Raw genomic sequence first — 18,764 nt, 5'->3', positions numbered from 1 at the left:
GTGTCAAAAGTCCAAATGAGGAAAAAGCCCTCATAGTTCATAACTTTCTTTTTTTTCCTTCTTTAGGAGTCAGTGTTGTAATCACAAAGCCTAGGACCCTGCTTTCTAGAACCCCAACCACAACAGAGGGAGTCATGAAAGCCAGCGTTTGGTTTCACTTACCACCATTCTAACTCATTTCCTTCCTCACTGACCACTGCAAAATACCAAGGTTTGGCAACAACTAAAAACAGCTGTCAAATGACGTTACGTTTTTTTTGCCTCCTTTGAATAATGATACTTCCTGAAATTAACGACAGTCCGAAACTGAGCTTTTCATAATTTGCTGAGCAAGAATTGTATATTACAAATCCACTGCTACATGTCTCGCCATCTGTAACGCAGAATCTCCTGTAAATAATTCTCCTTTCTGACTTGATGTTTTTAAGTAACATATTTCGATAAATGCACAGCAAAATGAAGCCCAGGACTAACTAGAATGGTTTATTTAATTCAAAGTGTTGATTAAATTAGCTTAAATTCTGAGACAATACACATCTATACATTAAGGATTCTAGCTTTATGTTCCTCAGATAAGCATTCTTAATATTTGTCTCATGTGGCATTTTATACTTGACAGTTATGACAACCAGTACTCTTTGAAATCAATACTTGCAATTGTCAGGACAGGAAGATCCAAGTTGACTTCCTCAACAGGAAGGAAGGCCCCCTACATCTTGCTTCTAAAATATTTCTTTAAAGCAGTGTCTGATGTAAATTACTTAAATTCAACTTTTCACCTCTAATTTAAATTTTCAGCACGTACTGACCGATCCTTTGCACATTCAGTTGCAATTGTAAGTTTTTTTGGGGACGTCTGAAAAGCAGATGATTCCAAATCTAAATCTATAAAACAGGAAAGATAGAAACCAAAAAAAGTCAAACTGCTTGTCCTGACTTCATTCCTACTTTCTTGTTCTTTTCGTCCATTAGTCACAGTAATGAATTGCTGTGCCGATGAGATGATTGTGCCATCATCACTACGCATTACTGGTATAACTGGTAAAAACTAAACTGGACCCTGTAATCCTAATTACAGGCCAATTTAGAATAATCTTTTTTTCAAACAAACATCTATATGTTGAAGGTTTACTTTATTTACTTTATTACTTCAGATATAGTTGAGTTATCTGTTCTTGTTTCATTGAATCTTAGTACTGCTTTTCACACTGTTAACCATGCAATCCTCCAAAATTGATTGGAGGCATATGTCGATATCTTGAGACAACAGGATGCACAATTCTGATCGCAAGTCATGTGTAAAACTAAATACAACAATACTCAGTAGAGAAAGAAGTAGACATGTTGTGTAAACATCAAACCAATAGCATATGTTAGGATGGAAAGCAAAGAGGTGAGCAGAAGATAAATCATACCGCCCAAGAAAATAAACAAATTCAGTCTTAAGAACATGAACAAACAAAATAAGTGAAATTAAAGCCCAGAGCTCTACTATGACACTCACTACTAGACTCATAAAATAACATATCAACTGCTACGGCCTTTAACCTAGGTAGAAAACACATATTTACAAGGGACAATAAGGCACTTCAGCTGGGCTGTGCCACAGCAGTCACAGTGTTATAATGAACAATTTTAAAACACCTTGAAGATCTCCTTTTTATTCAATTTTACCGGGTAAGATCATCTGCTTTGCAAGGAAATCATAACCTCTATTCGGAGAGTTATCCAGAAAGGAAAGAACAAATGGAACGAGAAATAATCAAATCCAGTGCCCAAGAGTAAAGCTGCAGTTGCGGTCTACTCTTTCATCTTGGCTGGATAAAGCACAAAACCCTTTGTACCATTAAATCAGAACAGGAGAGAACCTCCTGTAATGCCAATGTAGTCAATATAATTTTATGGCCACCTGAAGGATAACCTGCTACCCAGTATAGTGGAGAAGTTTCAAGATTAATGAAAGAGGTCTGGGATTTTAGGTGAGTTATCTTCATCTCCAGCTCTCTAATGCTGTTTCAGTTCTGCCTCTGTGCAGCCTGGAGGAACATCCAGCCTCTTTCATTCCTTGTGCTTGGATGATAGAACAGCTGCAAACCTCTCTTCCAGCTGCTGAAAATGAGATTGGATGGTCCTCAGAGCGGTGCAGGAAGCTTTATCATCTGCAAAAAGATCCGTTTTCAGAGATACCTAAAGCAACCCTCAACTAATTCCGTCAGGGAGCGAAGATGCATCAGACAGCCAGGACAGCACTTGCTCTGGTAAGACTTCGCACAAGAAGTCAGTGCCTGGAGCCTGTGCCTGGGTGGGGGGTGCCCCAGGTCAATGACCGATAAATCACGCTTCTCTGATAGCTAGGTCATGAAAACCGTAACTGAAGATTAGTGTAATAAAAAAACTGATGGTATGTGAAGTCCTAAGATACGCCAAATTCTTTGTCAGGAGCCACCTGAACGTCTATCTGAAAAAGCCGTACACTATGTTCATCGCATTTGTGCTAGACATTTATGTTTTCAGATACTTAACAATCACACAAAAAACATCTTCAATATATGTGCAACAATCTAAAAACTACTTTCTTCACTTACCAGATCTGCCCCACACTGACAAGTGAGTGGTACAGAATCCACAGAAGTGTCATGATAATCATGTTTCCTCTTCCTGTCAGCAGTACAAAGGTGGAGAGGCCCAGTCCCACTAAGGCGATATTGTCTAAGTTCCTATCCATGTCAGTCCAGTCAAGGAACCACAGGATAGTAGGGGTGTAACTCAAGGCATCCAAGTTGATCTTTCCACCAACATATCGTTTCACATCGTTCAAGTACTGCTTGCATGGCAGCAATCCCTTCTTGCCGATTAACTGCTTGTTTTGGTTGTAGGCAACGCAGAAAGCTACAACTGTGGAAAGAGCAAATAAAAGTAATGGAATTAATTATTTCTAAGACCGATTAAAAATACTAAAGATCAGGATGGGGGTGATTTCTCAGTTCAAGGTTACACTAAGGTGATTTCAAGTGGTTCTGTTTGCAGCAAACAATAAGGTTAGAGATCTTCACAAGCCTCCGAGCTCATAGGACCACTGCTTATCTTGATTGATGTACTGTAGTGTGAAATGTGGTTAGTGTAGATGTCGTTTGCCAGCAGCTATATCACCCTGCAACTCACAACTGCCAACCCACTGATGCTAAGCAGGTGTGAATCTAGCCAGTACCTAGATGGGACACCTCCTGGGAAAGCTAAGATTACTGCTGGAAGTGGTATTAGCAAGACAAGTAGGGAGCACTCACCCTGCAGTCTGTCTGCGTCCTAATGCTCAAGTACAGTGATGGTGAAACTATACTGGTAATAAAGGTGCCATCCTTTAGATGAGATGTAATACCAAGGTCCTAACTCTCCATGGTCATCAAAAATCCTAGGGCATTTCTCAAAAAGAATAGGGGTGATGCCCTGGGGTCCAGGTGTCTGCAAGTCTGAGTAGTGTCAGTAAGTTCTCTCTAGGAAATGAAAACTCTGTTATTAGCTTGAGGACTGCAGTGGGACAGCTATTGAGGTTTTAGAGCAATTAGTTAGGTAATTGCTACTTCTCATTTCAAATTTATACAATGGTGAAAACCTCTGGTAATTCTACTCTGACTATTACTAACACAAGAGATAAAAATTCTACACCCTTCTGCATAGCATGACTAAAATGAAGATACAGATGGAAGGAAAAGACTATTTTAAAGGATGTGCGGGTGCAAAAGGAGAACAGGCAAGTGAAAAAGCACTGAGATAATATCTGAAATTTAAAAATCCCTTCTCTGACCTCTAATTCGGCCTTGGGCACAAAGGTGTAAAATTACTTTAACAAAAATGTTGAAAGACATAATCATTGAATAATACACTTTAAAGTACAATTACAAGACATGCCAAATAAATAACAAAACATTTAACAAATAAGTAAACTCCGTTTAACTTAGGTATTGTTTAAAAAAAAACAAAAAACATACATTTGAATGCATATAAAATAGACATTAAAAAAGCAGCTTCCACTTGATACAGGTATACCGGGAAGCTGCAATTTAACTTCATGCTTAATTTCACTTCATTTAAATGATGTCGTATGTGTAGAGCTCATCCTAAATCCCTAGCCTAGTCTCATCCAATTTTGAAGTATAGTCATTGGAATCCCTACGTTTTATAGGCCCATATTTTTAACATTGTATTTCAATAGTCACCCTTCCATCTCCCCTCCCCATTCTTAAAAAAAGAATTTCCTATTATCAGAATAATTCATGCTAATCTGTAAATAGACAGGTAGCTTTTGCACTACACCAATTTATTGTGCAGCTCTCAACATATTGAAAGAAAAAAAAACCTCTTACCTACTGCTCTTCCTTATCACTGAAGCACAAAACCATGTTATGTTGCAGTAAAAAACAAAAACGGAAGGGATAAAAATAAAGGCTTTGAATTGTCCGTGCAGGCATAGCAATAATTTAGAGTCCCGCTCCCAGTGCCTACCCCTTCAGCACTGCTTCAGCTAACTGGCAGCCAAAAAGAAACATACCTTTTCTTTCATAGGAATCATTTTGATTAAAATCAGCCTACAATAAATGCATACAAAGACATCCTAACAAAGACAGCGATTTAATCTCTCTTCATATCTCTCTCTCCCCTGTGTCTCCCATTAATAGGGCTATTTTATTTAAGTGAACATGCATTGTTTTTTCTCCAAACAAACAGCCTACTGTCAGGGGTGAACTTCCTTTTCGCTGGTAAACCTGTGGCTAGCACTTAACAAAAGAGCCATTACATGGGCCGTATTTTTGGAACGCATATTGTGCCCGCATCAAATCTAACAAGAACAAGAGCTCTTTTGTTGCATTATAATGAGAGTATTCTCACTCATTCCGTTCAAAATTTCCACGCACTGACTCGAGACAGCTTCACTGAAATACCTGAGATAACTACAAATCCCAATCTTTTGGAAGTACAGGCTATGGTGTCTTTTTTCAGTATGCCTCAATGCAGAGGCTGGAAACAAAGCTCTTAACCTATTATGCTAATTCTGGCTTCGCTTCACATCCAAAGGGCTTCCAGTGGGTACATTTGAAGGCTTCAGCTTGGGCAATTTGAAAAACAAACTTCTTATGCATTGTAATGAAGTTCAAAATTATTGTATGTGAATATTAATGGAGCAAAGAACAATATCTGCGTTTCAATTAAAGCACAGAAACTGAGGCCATGAATGGAAAAAGGATTCGCACTTAGTTTCTACTAAGTGGGACCTTTCTTTGGCTTTCAGAAAAATATTCCAGAATGTTTTTGTAAGTTTGCATAACTTTGGGGAACTGGCAATTTAAAATATTTTGTTTTCTTCAATGCAAGCTACTTTGACTGCATTCAAATAGCTGGGTTTCTCTGTAAACATGATTTCTTTCTCATTTGCTCATAACATTTCAATATTACTGAGGTCAGTCGAAAGCAATGACCTATCCTGCTATTTGATCCTTCTCCACTGAGCAAATTTACTCAGCTCTGTGTTTTAGATGGTTTCTGTGGTGACTTTGAAGCTATGCACAATGACCTCACAACTATTAGTTAATTATTTGAGTCAGCAGTGCATCTTGGTATTTGGCAAAATTAATTTTTGGCTCAAACTAATTTTTGAATTCACAAAGCCAAGACCCAGAGGGCTGAGACTGGAACTGGTTTGGTGAACTGAACCACTGAGGAAATGGGTTTCAAAATGAAAAAGTCACTGTACTCCTGTTGATTCTCATTGTAAGAAATAAAGGACATTATCTAAAAAGCTTTGTTTTTTTACAAACAGGAGATGTTCAAACTAAATCTCACTTCTTTAAATCTGTAAATCATGGCAAATCCTTGAATTGCTGATTGAGACAATCTCCAGTACTACTGACATCTAAAAAAATTGTAATTGTAATTAGATTTTTTTTCCTTAATGCTAATCCAAATGTTATCATTCAAAAACCCTATTAGTTTGCAAAAGCTGCAAGTACATATTAATCCAGATCTTGCTGGAGACTATTTGAGGTGATGGATCTGATGACTTCTGAAATCCCACTGTAGCTTGTCAACAACATGGGCACCATGCTAGGACCTAGTTTTTAAATGAATGGTGAAACACCACCTCCAAACTCTGGAATCATAACAAAGAAATATTCACTCTAAGGGCCCCATATTAACACCAAGGCCTTAAATCCCCAATCTGAACATCTAAGCGTTTTGTGCATTATGGATTTGAGAAGCTAGTTTTCCAGCCACTGATACCTTGCCTATATAGGTATTTCTGTACTGTTCCCTTGCAATCTTGTTTACAGAGCCTTCCAGATTAAGCTACATTGATAACCGAGGGGTTTACAGGCTCCTCAAACAATACGTCTTTATGCCTTTACAGAAATTATACTCGGTCTAAGAAACAAGCCTAACAGACTGCAGGACTTAGCCATAAATGATAAACCACTTAATTCATCTGTCCATAAGTTAAGAAATACCACACATCTCCTGCTGGTACTGAATAAACTTCTCAGTGCATCAGATCTTCAATGTCCCCCACTAGCAAAATACTGAAAATGTGTATCTTGAAGAGTATTCATGTCATGTTGTAGTAGACCTGCAAACACACTTCATGTGTTTATTTTCCATTCATTTTCAGTCATCTTTCATAATATTTGTGTAGGCTGGGAATTCTTGGTCAGTGCTTGCAAAAGGCACAGCCTGAACTCAAACCCCTTTAACGTTTTGTCTTGAAGAATTCATTCTACATTGGATGGAGAATGCATTCACTGTGACTCACTTTAATGACGACAATTAAAGTGAGTAATTGGGACACGTTTATTACCATTTTATTAACTGTGAAAGTGTAAATGAAGATCCTACAAGATCTGTTTAAGATGCTAGCATCCATCATTGACCAATGTATCTTTTTTTGCCTCTTTATACTTTCTATGCTTGTTATGAAACCTGAACAAAATCTCTTTTTTAAGATGGAAGTTAGGCTTTTCAAAGTTCTTAGCTAGTCAGAAAAGTGCAGGGTTGACAAAGACAACTGTGTACATTTTTATTTCACCACTGTGTATTTTAGCATTGTGTGGAACACCAAATAAACTGTGATCTCACAGTCCAATGCTACTCCTTCCTTTAATTTGTATAAGATGGAAATGCAATACTACTTAAACTCAATCAAAAATATGGAAAATAACAAAGCAAAATACACAATTGATGTATATAAAAATATTAACTTGTTGTTTTAAGATTTGTAATTACCTCGGTTTGTTTTCTTCACTTTTCTTTTTTGGATACCTTTTCTCCTATACTTGTATTATTTAATGTTAAAACATGAGGAAAAAAAAGACAGGAAAAAATAAACTGATCTCCTCCAACAATCACCAAAGCCAAAGTAAAGCTATTACAGCAAGACGTTAGTGAGGATGTGTTATGCTGTGTTTAATGTAATTACACAGTAGTTATGTTTCACAAGTTTTGTTTTTTGTACACACAGCACACTGTGGTTGTATTGTTGAGTGTTTTGCATTAGATCCTCTTCCGGTTGAAAGGGGAGAGGAGACAGTCTGGGGGAGGTCAACCAACCGAGCTGTTGCCATTTGATGTTTTATATTAATATAATATTTATATTAATCTAGTCTGTTCCCGGGCAAAATAAAAACTCGCAATCCGTGATATGTGGATCTCGTCGCCTTTATCAACACCCACGCTTACACCAGTTTAGGACAAAACACTCACCTACCGACAAGACTATACAGTGTCTAATGCACTGAGCACATAAACATCACTGTCCAACCGACCTACACGCTGCCTTCTACAGAAGTTAGAGAAGTTAGCATGTACATTATTCCCTAAAATCATAATAAATAATCCACTGTACACCTCTATGCAATGTAAAAAAACAGACAGCAAAGTGCAAAGGACAGCGCTGTTTAATAAAATCTTCCCAAATTAATGTATTGCCACTGTACATGTCACTTTGAATTAATAAAACCGCAAAGAAAACAGGTGTATGAGAAGCCAATGAGAGTAAATAAACCCAACTCACAGTAAATAAAAGCAATGGATCTAAGCAAAACGATCCGTGTCAGCCAATACGTCCCGGGTTGTAACGGAAAAGCCCCGCTCTGTTCGTTTTTAACTCCTTCCCCTTCACCGTCGGTCTGATTTTTACTCAAACCAAACTCTGGCTTGGACGAGGCAGCTCTCCTTTTTCTTACTCCAGTCTCCTCACCTGGCGTGTTGCTGGAGGCTGCCATGTTTGCTGCTCTCACTGCGCAGGCGCGGGACTCGAGCCCGTGCACGGGTCTCGCTGCTATTGGTGGAAGCCGCAGTTCGGAGCCGCGAGCGCAATTACGAAATCGGGTCCAACACCGAGACGCGCATCTCCCGCTGATGAGAGGGATTTTGGATCCCAGAATATACAGTACATACATGCAACTGTTTCAAAAATTAAATTAATAGATTTGTTCAGCTTTTTAAAATTGCATCATCATTTCACAGTTTGCATAATTACAGTATGTCTACACTGCAGATTATTGGAGTTTACAGTTAGTTTATTAGAGGCATAAACTAATATAACAGCTATAAATCGATTATATGTCCAGCGATGTACATAGCTGTGTTTTGTTTGAACTAAGATATTATGTGATCGTCTTTGTTTTAAGATGGGCTTTTCGTTTCAATGTATGTGAGGACAAGGTATACAAATCCGACAAAGAGTGGATAATATCTTTAAAACGATTGTATCATAACATTAGGATCGAAACAGACACATCTGCGTTCTGTTCTTAAGCCGATAGCTTGCGGCGTAACTGCAGAGAGAATGACCCAGGACTTTGCAGATCAAGTGCACGCTGTCTCTTGGCCGAAGGGAAAACACATTCTTGTACCCGAGCACTTTCTTAAATGAAAGCCGTCTCCTCAGGAATCACGTGTAACTGGGGTTGTGTTATCATATAAACAGTCTTGAGTGATGAGCGTCCTGACATTCCAAGTAGGAGACTGTCAGTTTTATGACCGTGCGAATTAGACAAACGAGGCTGTAAATCATAATAACAGTCCTATTTTATTGGTAATTATACATACATATATCTGACACTTATTGGATTTACGCGACTAAATTAAGAGACCCCTCACCACATAATCAAAAACACATTGATTTAAAATGGTGAAGTGGTCCCACCGTGCTTTAGATAGCTTATACCTTTACAATTGTGTATCTCCATATCAAAAGGGGTTTGATTTTATGTTAAAAATAATGTACAAATGAGAACATGAGCTCTGCAAAGCTGTTCAAAATAAAGCTAATTTGTTTGAATTTCTAAAATATATACAAATTATAATTAAGTAAATTAATTACTTTATCGCCTAAATGAATTATGTGCTGCCAGTGGTCTATTATGTTAATTAAATGTAATTAATCCATATGTTATATGTGAAATTCTAGATGCTCTTCATTTCATATATTACACATCCAATATTTTTGTTGATCATAATCGTGAGGAAAGGAAGATTATGGAAAAACAGCATCCTAAATAATACTTTATTTGTCTAATATATGATTTTTTACTATTATAGACCAACCACTATTGTTTCAAAGTGTTAAAACTATTCTGAAGAAACTCACAAAAATTATTTAAAACCTTCTGACATCACCACGAAAAACTTTAGAATGCCAAATAACATTTTTACCGGTGTCACATCATGTAACTTTAAACTCGTTTTTAATATATTTAATATCCGAGTAAAATACTTTCAGAAACTAAAAAAGAACCTAAGCGAAACTCCTGTGTAGCTTTTAAAACGTCTTTTACCAGGTCCTGTGCGCTATGAACTTGCTGGAATACGATCAGCTGTTGCAATGAAGATTCTAGGCCTCCCCTAAGAAACATCTTACAAGGTAGAACGAAAAACCGAAGTTACAATGTAGGAAACAGACTGAAATCAGCATATTTTCATTCTGTGCTAGTGATTAAAAATATACTCAATTACAAAATATATCAGTATTCTTACAGATACTGTCCGTGAACGTGTTTATGACTATTTCATACTTTGATCATTGATCTACATTAATTGATTCAATGGGTATAAACCGGTCAATCGTCGGACTTGAACACGTTGGTAACTCAATTGACAACTATGGTGATTATGGTTATGGTTATTCAACACTACTGTATCGAGTTATCGATTAAAACCTACGTGTACCTCTAGGGATAGAATCATAATATCGTCTTCGACTTTTCCCTGTGAAATATTTCACACCGAAGTGTTCAAGAGCGCAGCCAGTGGGTTGTGTGGTGGTATACACTCTTTACTAAACCTTCATGAAACGTGATATTCAGTAAGATCTTTCAAAACCATTGGGGCTTTTTTTCAGTTCGTGAATGATTACTGATTGTTAATCGATCAAAGAAATCAAAAATGTTGGTCCTCATTTTATAATGTCAACAGGATTAATAACTTTGCTTATCTGTTACAAGTGAGAAAACTAATTTAATCGTATTAAGCACTTGTCAAATCCTAGTTGTCACTTGTCAAAGCGAGCGCCCTCGTTGTAATTTGAGACAAACCATTTCTTGCAATCCGGAGACATTTTCATCGAGTTTAGTTTCGTTCAGCGATTTAATATTTCCTCTCGTTTTATTTGGTGGTTTTAAGAGCGGATTTTAACTCGTTTAACTTTCGGTATTCTATATACTAACGCCTTAATAAAAGTGCGTGCGATTCTATACATCCTACTTTATGTCGCAGTTTAGGAGAAAAAAAACGAGAGAGACGTAGAACACACTAAAAAAAAGAAGTTTTTTTTTAGATTTTGTCAGCAAGCTGTTTCTTTGTTGTTTTATCAACGACAAATCGATTTTGCGTCTCTACATATCTATAATCTAAAATAAGCCCTTACATTTAGTTTATCTTTAACTCCTAAAACCAACGTAACAAAATAAAGCGTTTGCTTTCTAGAGCAGTCAAAGACAAAATGTTTATGGTTTAAACGTGTTTAAACTATGTTCCAGATTTTGTTTTTTTATTATTCCTTATATAAGGATAAAGTGGATATGGTAATACATACAAATAAAGTCATTAAAATAAATATTACTGCAAAAATATTTCCGATTTCAATTCTTGTTTTATAAATATAACAATATAACTATAAATAATACGCTGGATGTTTGCAAAACGTGCTTCAAATTGTTGCCGTGTGTTGCTTTTGACTTACTGGGTAAATCGATGGGGAAAATAATACCGGGAGTCAGAGTACAGCCCAAAGTAAAGCCCAGTTATAACTAAGTACGGCAATCTCATTGCAGCGCTAGGAGTCGGAGAAGAAATCAGGAAGCCTCAATCAACACTTTTCTTGATTCATTCCTGCATTCTCTGTATTTACCAAGTGAAATGGTTCATCTTCAGCCTCAGCAACAGCGTAGCGATATCCAGCATCAGGAAGCTAACTGTTCAACGTGGCCTGAGTGGTACTTTATGAAAATCATTTAGCTTGAACGGATTCCCAATGGTGATTAAGATGCTTTTTTAAAAATGTTTAAAGTACCGAACGGAAGGGCATTGGAATTTAAACATACACAAATAATTAAAAAGGAAATAATAGAATTAAAGGTTTTTTTTAAGGGCGTTTCAAAAACACCTCTCGGGAAGGAAACGGTTCTAAGGTTCTTCTTCTGGTATCTCTTCAGATCTCACATCTGGACTGCACGGTGGCGACGCAGCAGAGGCCTCGCCTGCCCGTGACCCTGAATCACTGGTCCTGATGCGAGTGACGTCACGACGATAGCCCCAAGCCGGTGGCACTCTTGCAAGGAGAGACGGCGCCCAGATTTCCGTTAAGTCCTATGCGTGTTGTGTAATTGGTTTAATTAATCATTTCTCTAGCTTGCAATCATTAGGATGTTGCAATCATTAAGATTAGGATAATAATCGTGTTTATGGTATCGGGTATATAACATGTATCTATGGGTTTGCGTGTATGTGAGGCACCTTGTCAGTGTCTTAAGAACAGTTACAAACGACAGGACCCATTTAGTCCGTTTGGTCGTTAGTAGTTAATCGATCCAAGGATATCGGCTTCAACAGCATGGCTTGCTCCACACTCCCACAACACTTCGGACAAAGTAGTGTCTCCTGTTCTTGGTTTTTGATGCGCTTCCTCAGAGTTTCCACTCGTGTCCTTTGGTTAGTACCGGCCTGTGAAATCTTTCCTATGCTAATCAAGTCTGTGTTTTTGAACCCGTATTCGGAGCGCAAAAGGGGGACTCGCACTGGCTAATCTCGGAAATATTTTTTTTAATTAAATCGTTTAATGTGTGATGTAGCTTTCCTCTTCGAATCGCTCGCTCAGTTTGCTCGATTTTATTTTCGTTCGCTTTCTTGCTGCTTTTGTCGGGTATTGTGTTGTGCTCGCAAAGCGCCTTGACTTTCTCGACAAGGGCTCATAAATGACAATATTCTTCAGGACACACGTCTTCATCGGCTTGTCCTGTATGTGCAACAAAAAGATACATTTCAAGTCGAATGATTGCATGATTATTATTATAATTATAATTATTACTGGTCTTGTTAGTAGAAGGCCAAGTTAATAGTTAATAAGTTGTAGTGGGTTCATTGTAATAGGTTCAGACTTTAATCATTAGTATTCCTATTCATGGTGCATTTGGTTTTGGTATAATGAAAACATGAATAATACAGCTAATATATCAATGCCTTCAGATACGTCAGGTCTCCTGAAAAAATCGGCCTTTAAAACAGTCGAGCCAATCACTATACAAAATGGTGATATCGAGCGTCCAATCACAGCGAGGAAGGTGGGGTGAACTGGGAAAAGCTCAGACAAAGTTCCCCAAACTAGTCGCCAAAGGGACAGACTGGACAAACTGCAGCGAGGAGGAGTAAGGGAGCAAGTGTCCGGTAGAGGAAGGAAAAAGGAAATTGTCAAGTCGCCTACCAAGAGGCTTTTATTTCTATTCCAAAGATTATCACTTAAAATGAGAGACTGTGCGTTAAACAGGCTACATATGCAGCGTTATTTCTACTAAAACTAGAAGTGGCATCTCATGAGAGATTTTGTTAACGCGCTGCGTATAACCTACAGTTAGTCGTCAGAGAAGGACACGGTGTAACAGCCAGGTTCGGGATTTTTTACAGCCAGATGTTAAAAATGACGGAAGAGCACGACAAGTCCCTCGCCGATCCCCCCTGCAGCCCCGCGGGGACAACCAGCTCGATGTCCCAGGAGGACTCCGACTCCGACGCCCCCCTGTCGCCGACTGGATCGGACGGACCCGGGTCCCAGCACAGGCTGGGGAAGAAACTGGAGGGCGAGGAAGACGAACGCTTCCCCGCTTGCATCCGCGACGCCGTGTCCCAGGTTCTCAAAGGTTACGACTGGTCGCTCGTCCCGATGCCGGTGCGCGGAAGCGGCTCGTTGAAGAACAAGCCGCACGTCAAGAGACCCATGAACGCCTTCATGGTCTGGGCGCAGGCGGCGCGCAGGAAACTCGCGGACCAGTACCCGCACCTGCATAATGCCGAACTTAGCAAGACCTTGGGCAAACTGTGGCGGTAAGTCCCACCGCAAAGCTGACTTTCCTGCATGTGCTCTGTCCTGCTTCCGAGTGGATTTCAACGTGCTTTCGCGAAATTCTCAATGGGCTGAGCAACACTAGTTGCGTTTCTTAAATCTGCGTTTTAACGGTACAAGGTCTCCTGTGTTTATGGTAGTAGATAATACTTAAAAATAACCCTTTTAGTCTTTGCTGTTGTACACACGCAAAGCTCATACCGACGCCAGATATACTATATATGATTTTACATTTTCGTTGTATGGTTTTCAATTGCATAGATGTTACTTTAATATAGCCTCTATATTAAAGTAGCGTCTATAATATATGATACTAAAATATTTTTCACTTGGAAATAATACATTTATTTCCCATGAATGCAAAAGGTAAAAACTGCACGACTAGAACTCAATTTTTGTAAAAATCTGTATCTGTTGGTTGTCTCAAGATTAGAACAATGCGTTAACCCTGTGAAATGTAAAATGCGGGTTTAAATAGTTATTTTGTACTTCGAAGACTTGAGAGGTGATTCGAACAATACGAATATTATGCATGGATCCCCATACTTTATGTCTTTTTACATAAAGGCCCGTGTAAGTCATGTAGTTGAAACGTATCTTTTTATACTCCTACAAATGTAGATGTATCGGTACAGATGCCACTCGTTGATTTTAAGATTTGTATTTTTTCTGTTACTTTAATTTAATAAACTTTTCCCGCTGATGCAACTCAGACTCACATGCAAACTGGTAATAAAGGTTTGTAAAGCGGTCATGGTTTGAGATGAAGCGAGAGCTGAGAGTCCTCTGAAAATACATTGTATAATGTCTTTAACTGGTTGAAATAAAAGGCATAATGCTATCAACTGTTGTTAAAACCAGATTGTTATCCGAGAGCGAGAAACGACCCTTCGTGGAGGAAGCGGAGCGGCTGCGAGTCCAGCACAAGAAGGATCACCCGGACTACAAATACCAACCCCGAAGGCGGAAAAGCGTTAAAACTGGACAAAGCGACTCCGACTCCGGGGCCGAACTGAGCCACCACCCCTCCAGCCAGATCTACAAGTCGGAGCCCCTGGGGGGGTTGGCCGACGGTCACCATCACTCCGACCACGCAGGTACGCTAACACTTTGAAACCTGGCTCAGAAATACTGCAAACGTCAAGTCCGCCTGGAGATTTTAGACTTAAAAAAACGTGTAAAATGGACCACGCGCTTCTTTTCTTACTTAAATTCTCTCCGCTGTTCAAGACAATTGAAAACGGAACTCAAGGTCCCCAACTATTGAGTGAAAACGTTTATGACGTTTCAAGGGCGTTTTGTGCTTTTCCAAACTAAATTTTCAAGTTGCAAAACAAAACTAAACGAAAGGTAGGAGCTTCAGAGGCATGGCGTGTAGTACACACTTTTTAAGCCCTCCTGCTAACTGGAAATAACGCCTCTCAAAAGTTTCAAATCACGATTGTTGCCTAGTTTAGAGTCCCCCCCACGGGCGAGATTAATTTAGCAAGTCTAACATTTTGTGTTGGTTAGGCCAGTGTCCATCGGGCTTCGTGTCTCAACTTCCTTCTGTTTTTCTCCCCCGTTGCCAAACAGGGCAGCCCCACGGCCCCCCGACGCCCCCCACCACCCCCAAAACGGACCTCCACCAAGTCAGCAAGCAGGACCTGAAGCACGAAGGCCGGCGCCTGCTGGACAGCGGCCGGCAGAACATCGACTTCAGCAACGTGGACATCACGGAGCTCAGCACCGACGTCATCGGCAACATCGAGGCCTTCGACGTGCACGAGTTCGACCAGTACCTGCCGCCCAACGGCCACGCCGCCCCGCCCCCGGAGCACGGCCACGGGCAGGGCCCCTACGGCCCCGCCTACGGCCCCCCGGCCTGGAGCCACAAGGGCGGCGCCGCCGGGCCGGCCCCGTCGCCCGCGGCCGGCGAGGGGGGCCCCCAGCGGCCGCACATCAAGACAGAGCAGCTGAGCCCGAGCCACTACAGCGAGCACTCGCACGGCTCGCCGGCCCCGGCCGACTACAGCTCCTACGGGGCCCAGACGTCTGCCGCCTCGCCGACCGTCGCCACTTCCTTCTCCAGCTCCCAGTGTGACTATACAGACCTCCAGAGCTCGAATTACTATAACCCCTATTCTGGGTACCCCTCCAGTCTTTATCAGTACCCCTACTTTCATTCCTCTCGGCGCCCCTACGCCACCCCCCTCCTCAACAGCCTGTCCATTCCGCCGTCACACAGCCCGACGGCCAACTGGGACCAGCCCGTGTACACCACCCTCACCAGGCCCTAAAGCCGCGCCCGGGGGACCACCGCCGGACAGCTCTCCCCTTCCTCACGAAGTCTCGAGGACCTCTGAAAGCTGCCCAGGGCTTTCTGCACTAATGAAGGAATAGAGTACAGTAGGGTGGAGCACCGTGCCAACCAGGTTTGAAAATAAAGAAGTGCCTGCTGATCTCAAAACATGGCGGAGGGAAAAACGGAACTGTTGCCTAGGCCAAGCTTGTAATGTAACGCAAACTGAAACGTTTCCTTTTGTGTGAGGAAGCCGCGGTTATGGAACTGTGTGTGTTAAATGGACTAATGTATGAATCCTCTGTGAGGACCATCTTAAGCCCACGTACGTGTAGGTACACGTGCGCGTTTGTGAGTGTATGGAATAATATACGTGTCTGCCTTTTCGTATTAATTCTGAAATACTGACTAGGGGTGGTAAGGCGATTGGCGTTAAAACGGGCAGTTTTTCCCAAGCGCACTGGGACCAAGTCTGTGAACTTCCTCTGAAACAATCCTCAACGCAGCAAAGCCGGAAAAAACATCTGAAGGTTGGACCGATTGTAACGAGTCAGTTCCGCAACGCAAGGTTTAACTCTCTGGATGTAGAGGGTGTTTTACTTTTCCGTGTTTATTTTATTCGTGCGACGTATTTATGTTTGCAACCGTTCGTTTGCAATCAGTGGAATTATTGTATTGTGATTTGTGTGTGGAAAATTACATTCTAATATTCCGTAGTGGAGAATTTTCTGTAACCTCTAACCACTTCTCGCTTAATTAAGATGCGCCGCGCACCCCTCCTTTCGGGATTATAAAACACAAAGAAAGAGGGAAAAAAAATAAGTGACAGTTATTTTATATGGGTTTTGAATGGCAGTTATTGATTTACATATGGCAGTGAAAGGGTTAAAGGAAACGGGTAAAATAATACAACACCTGTTTTGACTGGCAGAGCAACTGCTGTCTGAAGGCTAAATCAAATCGGAAGACATGCACTGCTGAGCTGTTACACATTTTAAGCACCGTGAATACTTTCCCTAAGGTTGCCAGTGTTTTTGAAAGAAGAAACCCACTTTTATGGTTCAACAATATCAGCTCCTGAGGATTGTATGTTCGTAGTGGAGCGGTTAACTCTGCAGCTCCCCCCCTAGGTACGGAGACTCCTGAGATTATGTTAATAAGCGGAAAACGAGTAATTGTAAAGGGCTGAAAGCAAAAAAATGATGAAAAACAGCCTTTTTTGTTACTAATTTGTGTGTTGTTTTTCCACTGTTCTTATTGTATGCCGGGCATATGATAACTTTTTTACACATTCAATACTAACTTGTGCCTTCAAAATTCTTTTTTTTCCCCTGTCTCTCCGTTAAAAAAAAATATATTTTTGAATATGTCTTTTTCAGAAAAGCGTTTCCACTGCATGTTTTATTCAAGTCTATTTTCTCTATTTTCCATTGGGAAAAAAAATACTCTGTAAATTATTTTGTTTTCTCGTTTTACTAGAAGATTCTCACAAGCACTGCTAACCTTTTGTGCAGGCCCTTTTTATGAAAAAATTAAAAAAAGTTTTTTTTTTTTAAATGTAAAGTGTCCTCTTGTTTGTCTTTGCAAAACAGTAATAGCAGTGGCAGTATTACTCATAGTAAAGGAACAAGTAATAGGTTTATTCCATCCTGAAAAGAGAAGAAAGAAAACAACGTTTCGGCCGTGGAGCCCTCTTCAGGTGTGAGTTCTTTCCATTTGCAAATGACAGTTTTAATGCAGTTGAGAGAAGAAAGCTGCAGAAGACTTAAATAATTACATTCCACTCAGTTTGAATTTTGATTCTCAGTTTTCTTTAACTAGTGGTCATAGTTTTTACATATATGAAACCCTTTTCTGACTTTCAGCATTCCTCAGAAATAATTAGGAACCGCACCATTTTAAAAGCAACAGAGGCCAGCCAGAGTTTGGATAAGCTTATTTAATGTTAAGACATTCAAGGATGTAGGCAGTCCCCCTCCCTCTGCTGAGAGTATGAGCTGCTAAAGACATTAACATCCTTGTGTAGTGCAATCACTTCCCCTCAACAGAAGGCAGATGTCACAGGGTTAATTCAGAGTCAGGAGACTTCCGAGAGCACAGTGTGACACTTAAACAGGTGACAACAAGATCAAATATGAACTTTGATTGCATCCTGCTTCGTGTGTCTATATCTGAATTTACCAAAAATGATTTGAAGCAGCCAATGCTGAAACATTGACAGCAGTAATAGCACTGATAGCAGGAAGTATCTGCACCACATCAAATGTGGTCAGAGTAGTGACCTATTAAATTTAAACGATGAAGAAATGGAGATGAGTAATTGAAAAGCATTATGTTTCAAGGACGGTAAAATATTATTTCTTAAATACTACCTGTGGTGATTAATCTCCAGATTAACACAGATGTATTGTTTAAGCAATTAAGTTAATGTACATACAATATACAGATGGCTCACTTAACAGTCCTTTATTTCTCTGTCAGGAAAACATTGTTTTTAACTTTCTATCCATCATCCTGATCCAAAATATTTCATATAAAACCTTTTTTTTAATTAAAGCATCAAAAAGCTGTCAAGAAAAATGCGAGTTCAACCTTTTTTTTTGTAGTGCGCTCGACTGAAAGTAAATGATGATTTCTCCACAATGTTCAACATGTGTTATTTCTGCAATGGTTACCAAAATAACAGCTGCATCATTTTTCTTTTTTTTTTGTGCCTTGTGTGAGCCTACAAAGGACAGCTGTCTGGAATTTTAGGAAGATAATCTGGTTCTTGGAAGTAGAAACTCAATTATTTAAGAGGCTTGAATATGACAACTGCAAGATTAAGCTGATGTCCCTGTGTTGTGCGTCATTTATTAGTTTAACAGTTACATCGGTATGATG

General features: G+C 39.9%; 2 protein-coding genes across 5 annotated transcripts in view; one reads left to right on the top strand and one right to left on the bottom strand.

Moving 5' to 3' along the window:
* lmf1 (lipase maturation factor 1) overlaps positions 1 to 8,281 on the bottom strand; it is a 100,857-nt gene extending 92,576 nt beyond the window's left edge. For 3 of the 4 annotated variants that reach the window (XM_088613141.1, XM_088613147.1, XM_088613146.1), the window contains exons 1-2: positions 8,057 to 8,281; positions 2,586 to 2,895 (exon numbers count right to left, since the gene is read on the bottom strand). The gene's annotated coding sequence lies outside the window, so the exon portion shown is untranslated. Of the gene's footprint in view, positions 1 to 2,585; positions 2,896 to 4,361; positions 4,624 to 8,056 lie in introns of those variants that run through there. The other variant, XM_088613142.1, reaches the window with a different exon arrangement.
* A 4,570-nt stretch (positions 8,282 to 12,851) lies between these two features.
* Positions 12,852 to 17,438, top strand: sox8a (SRY-box transcription factor 8a). Its single transcript, XM_088612515.1, has 3 exons — positions 12,852 to 13,581; positions 14,462 to 14,697; positions 15,176 to 17,438. The coding sequence occupies exons 1-3, from the start codon at positions 13,169 to 13,171 to the stop codon at positions 15,877 to 15,879; spliced, it is 1,353 nt and encodes a 450-aa protein (XP_088468641.1). The 5' UTR covers positions 12,852 to 13,168; the 3' UTR covers positions 15,880 to 17,438.
* Positions 17,439 to 18,764: the final 1,326 nt, after the last annotated feature.

Source organism: Lepisosteus platostomus, chromosome 19, assembly GCF_059453375.1.
Source record: "Lepisosteus platostomus isolate fLepPlt1 chromosome 19, fLepPlt1.hap1, whole genome shotgun sequence".
NCBI classification, from domain to species: Eukaryota; Metazoa; Chordata; class Actinopteri; order Semionotiformes; family Lepisosteidae; genus Lepisosteus; species Lepisosteus platostomus.
Note: the sequence above shows the minus strand (reverse complement) of the source record. Positions and strands in the feature narration are given on the sequence as shown.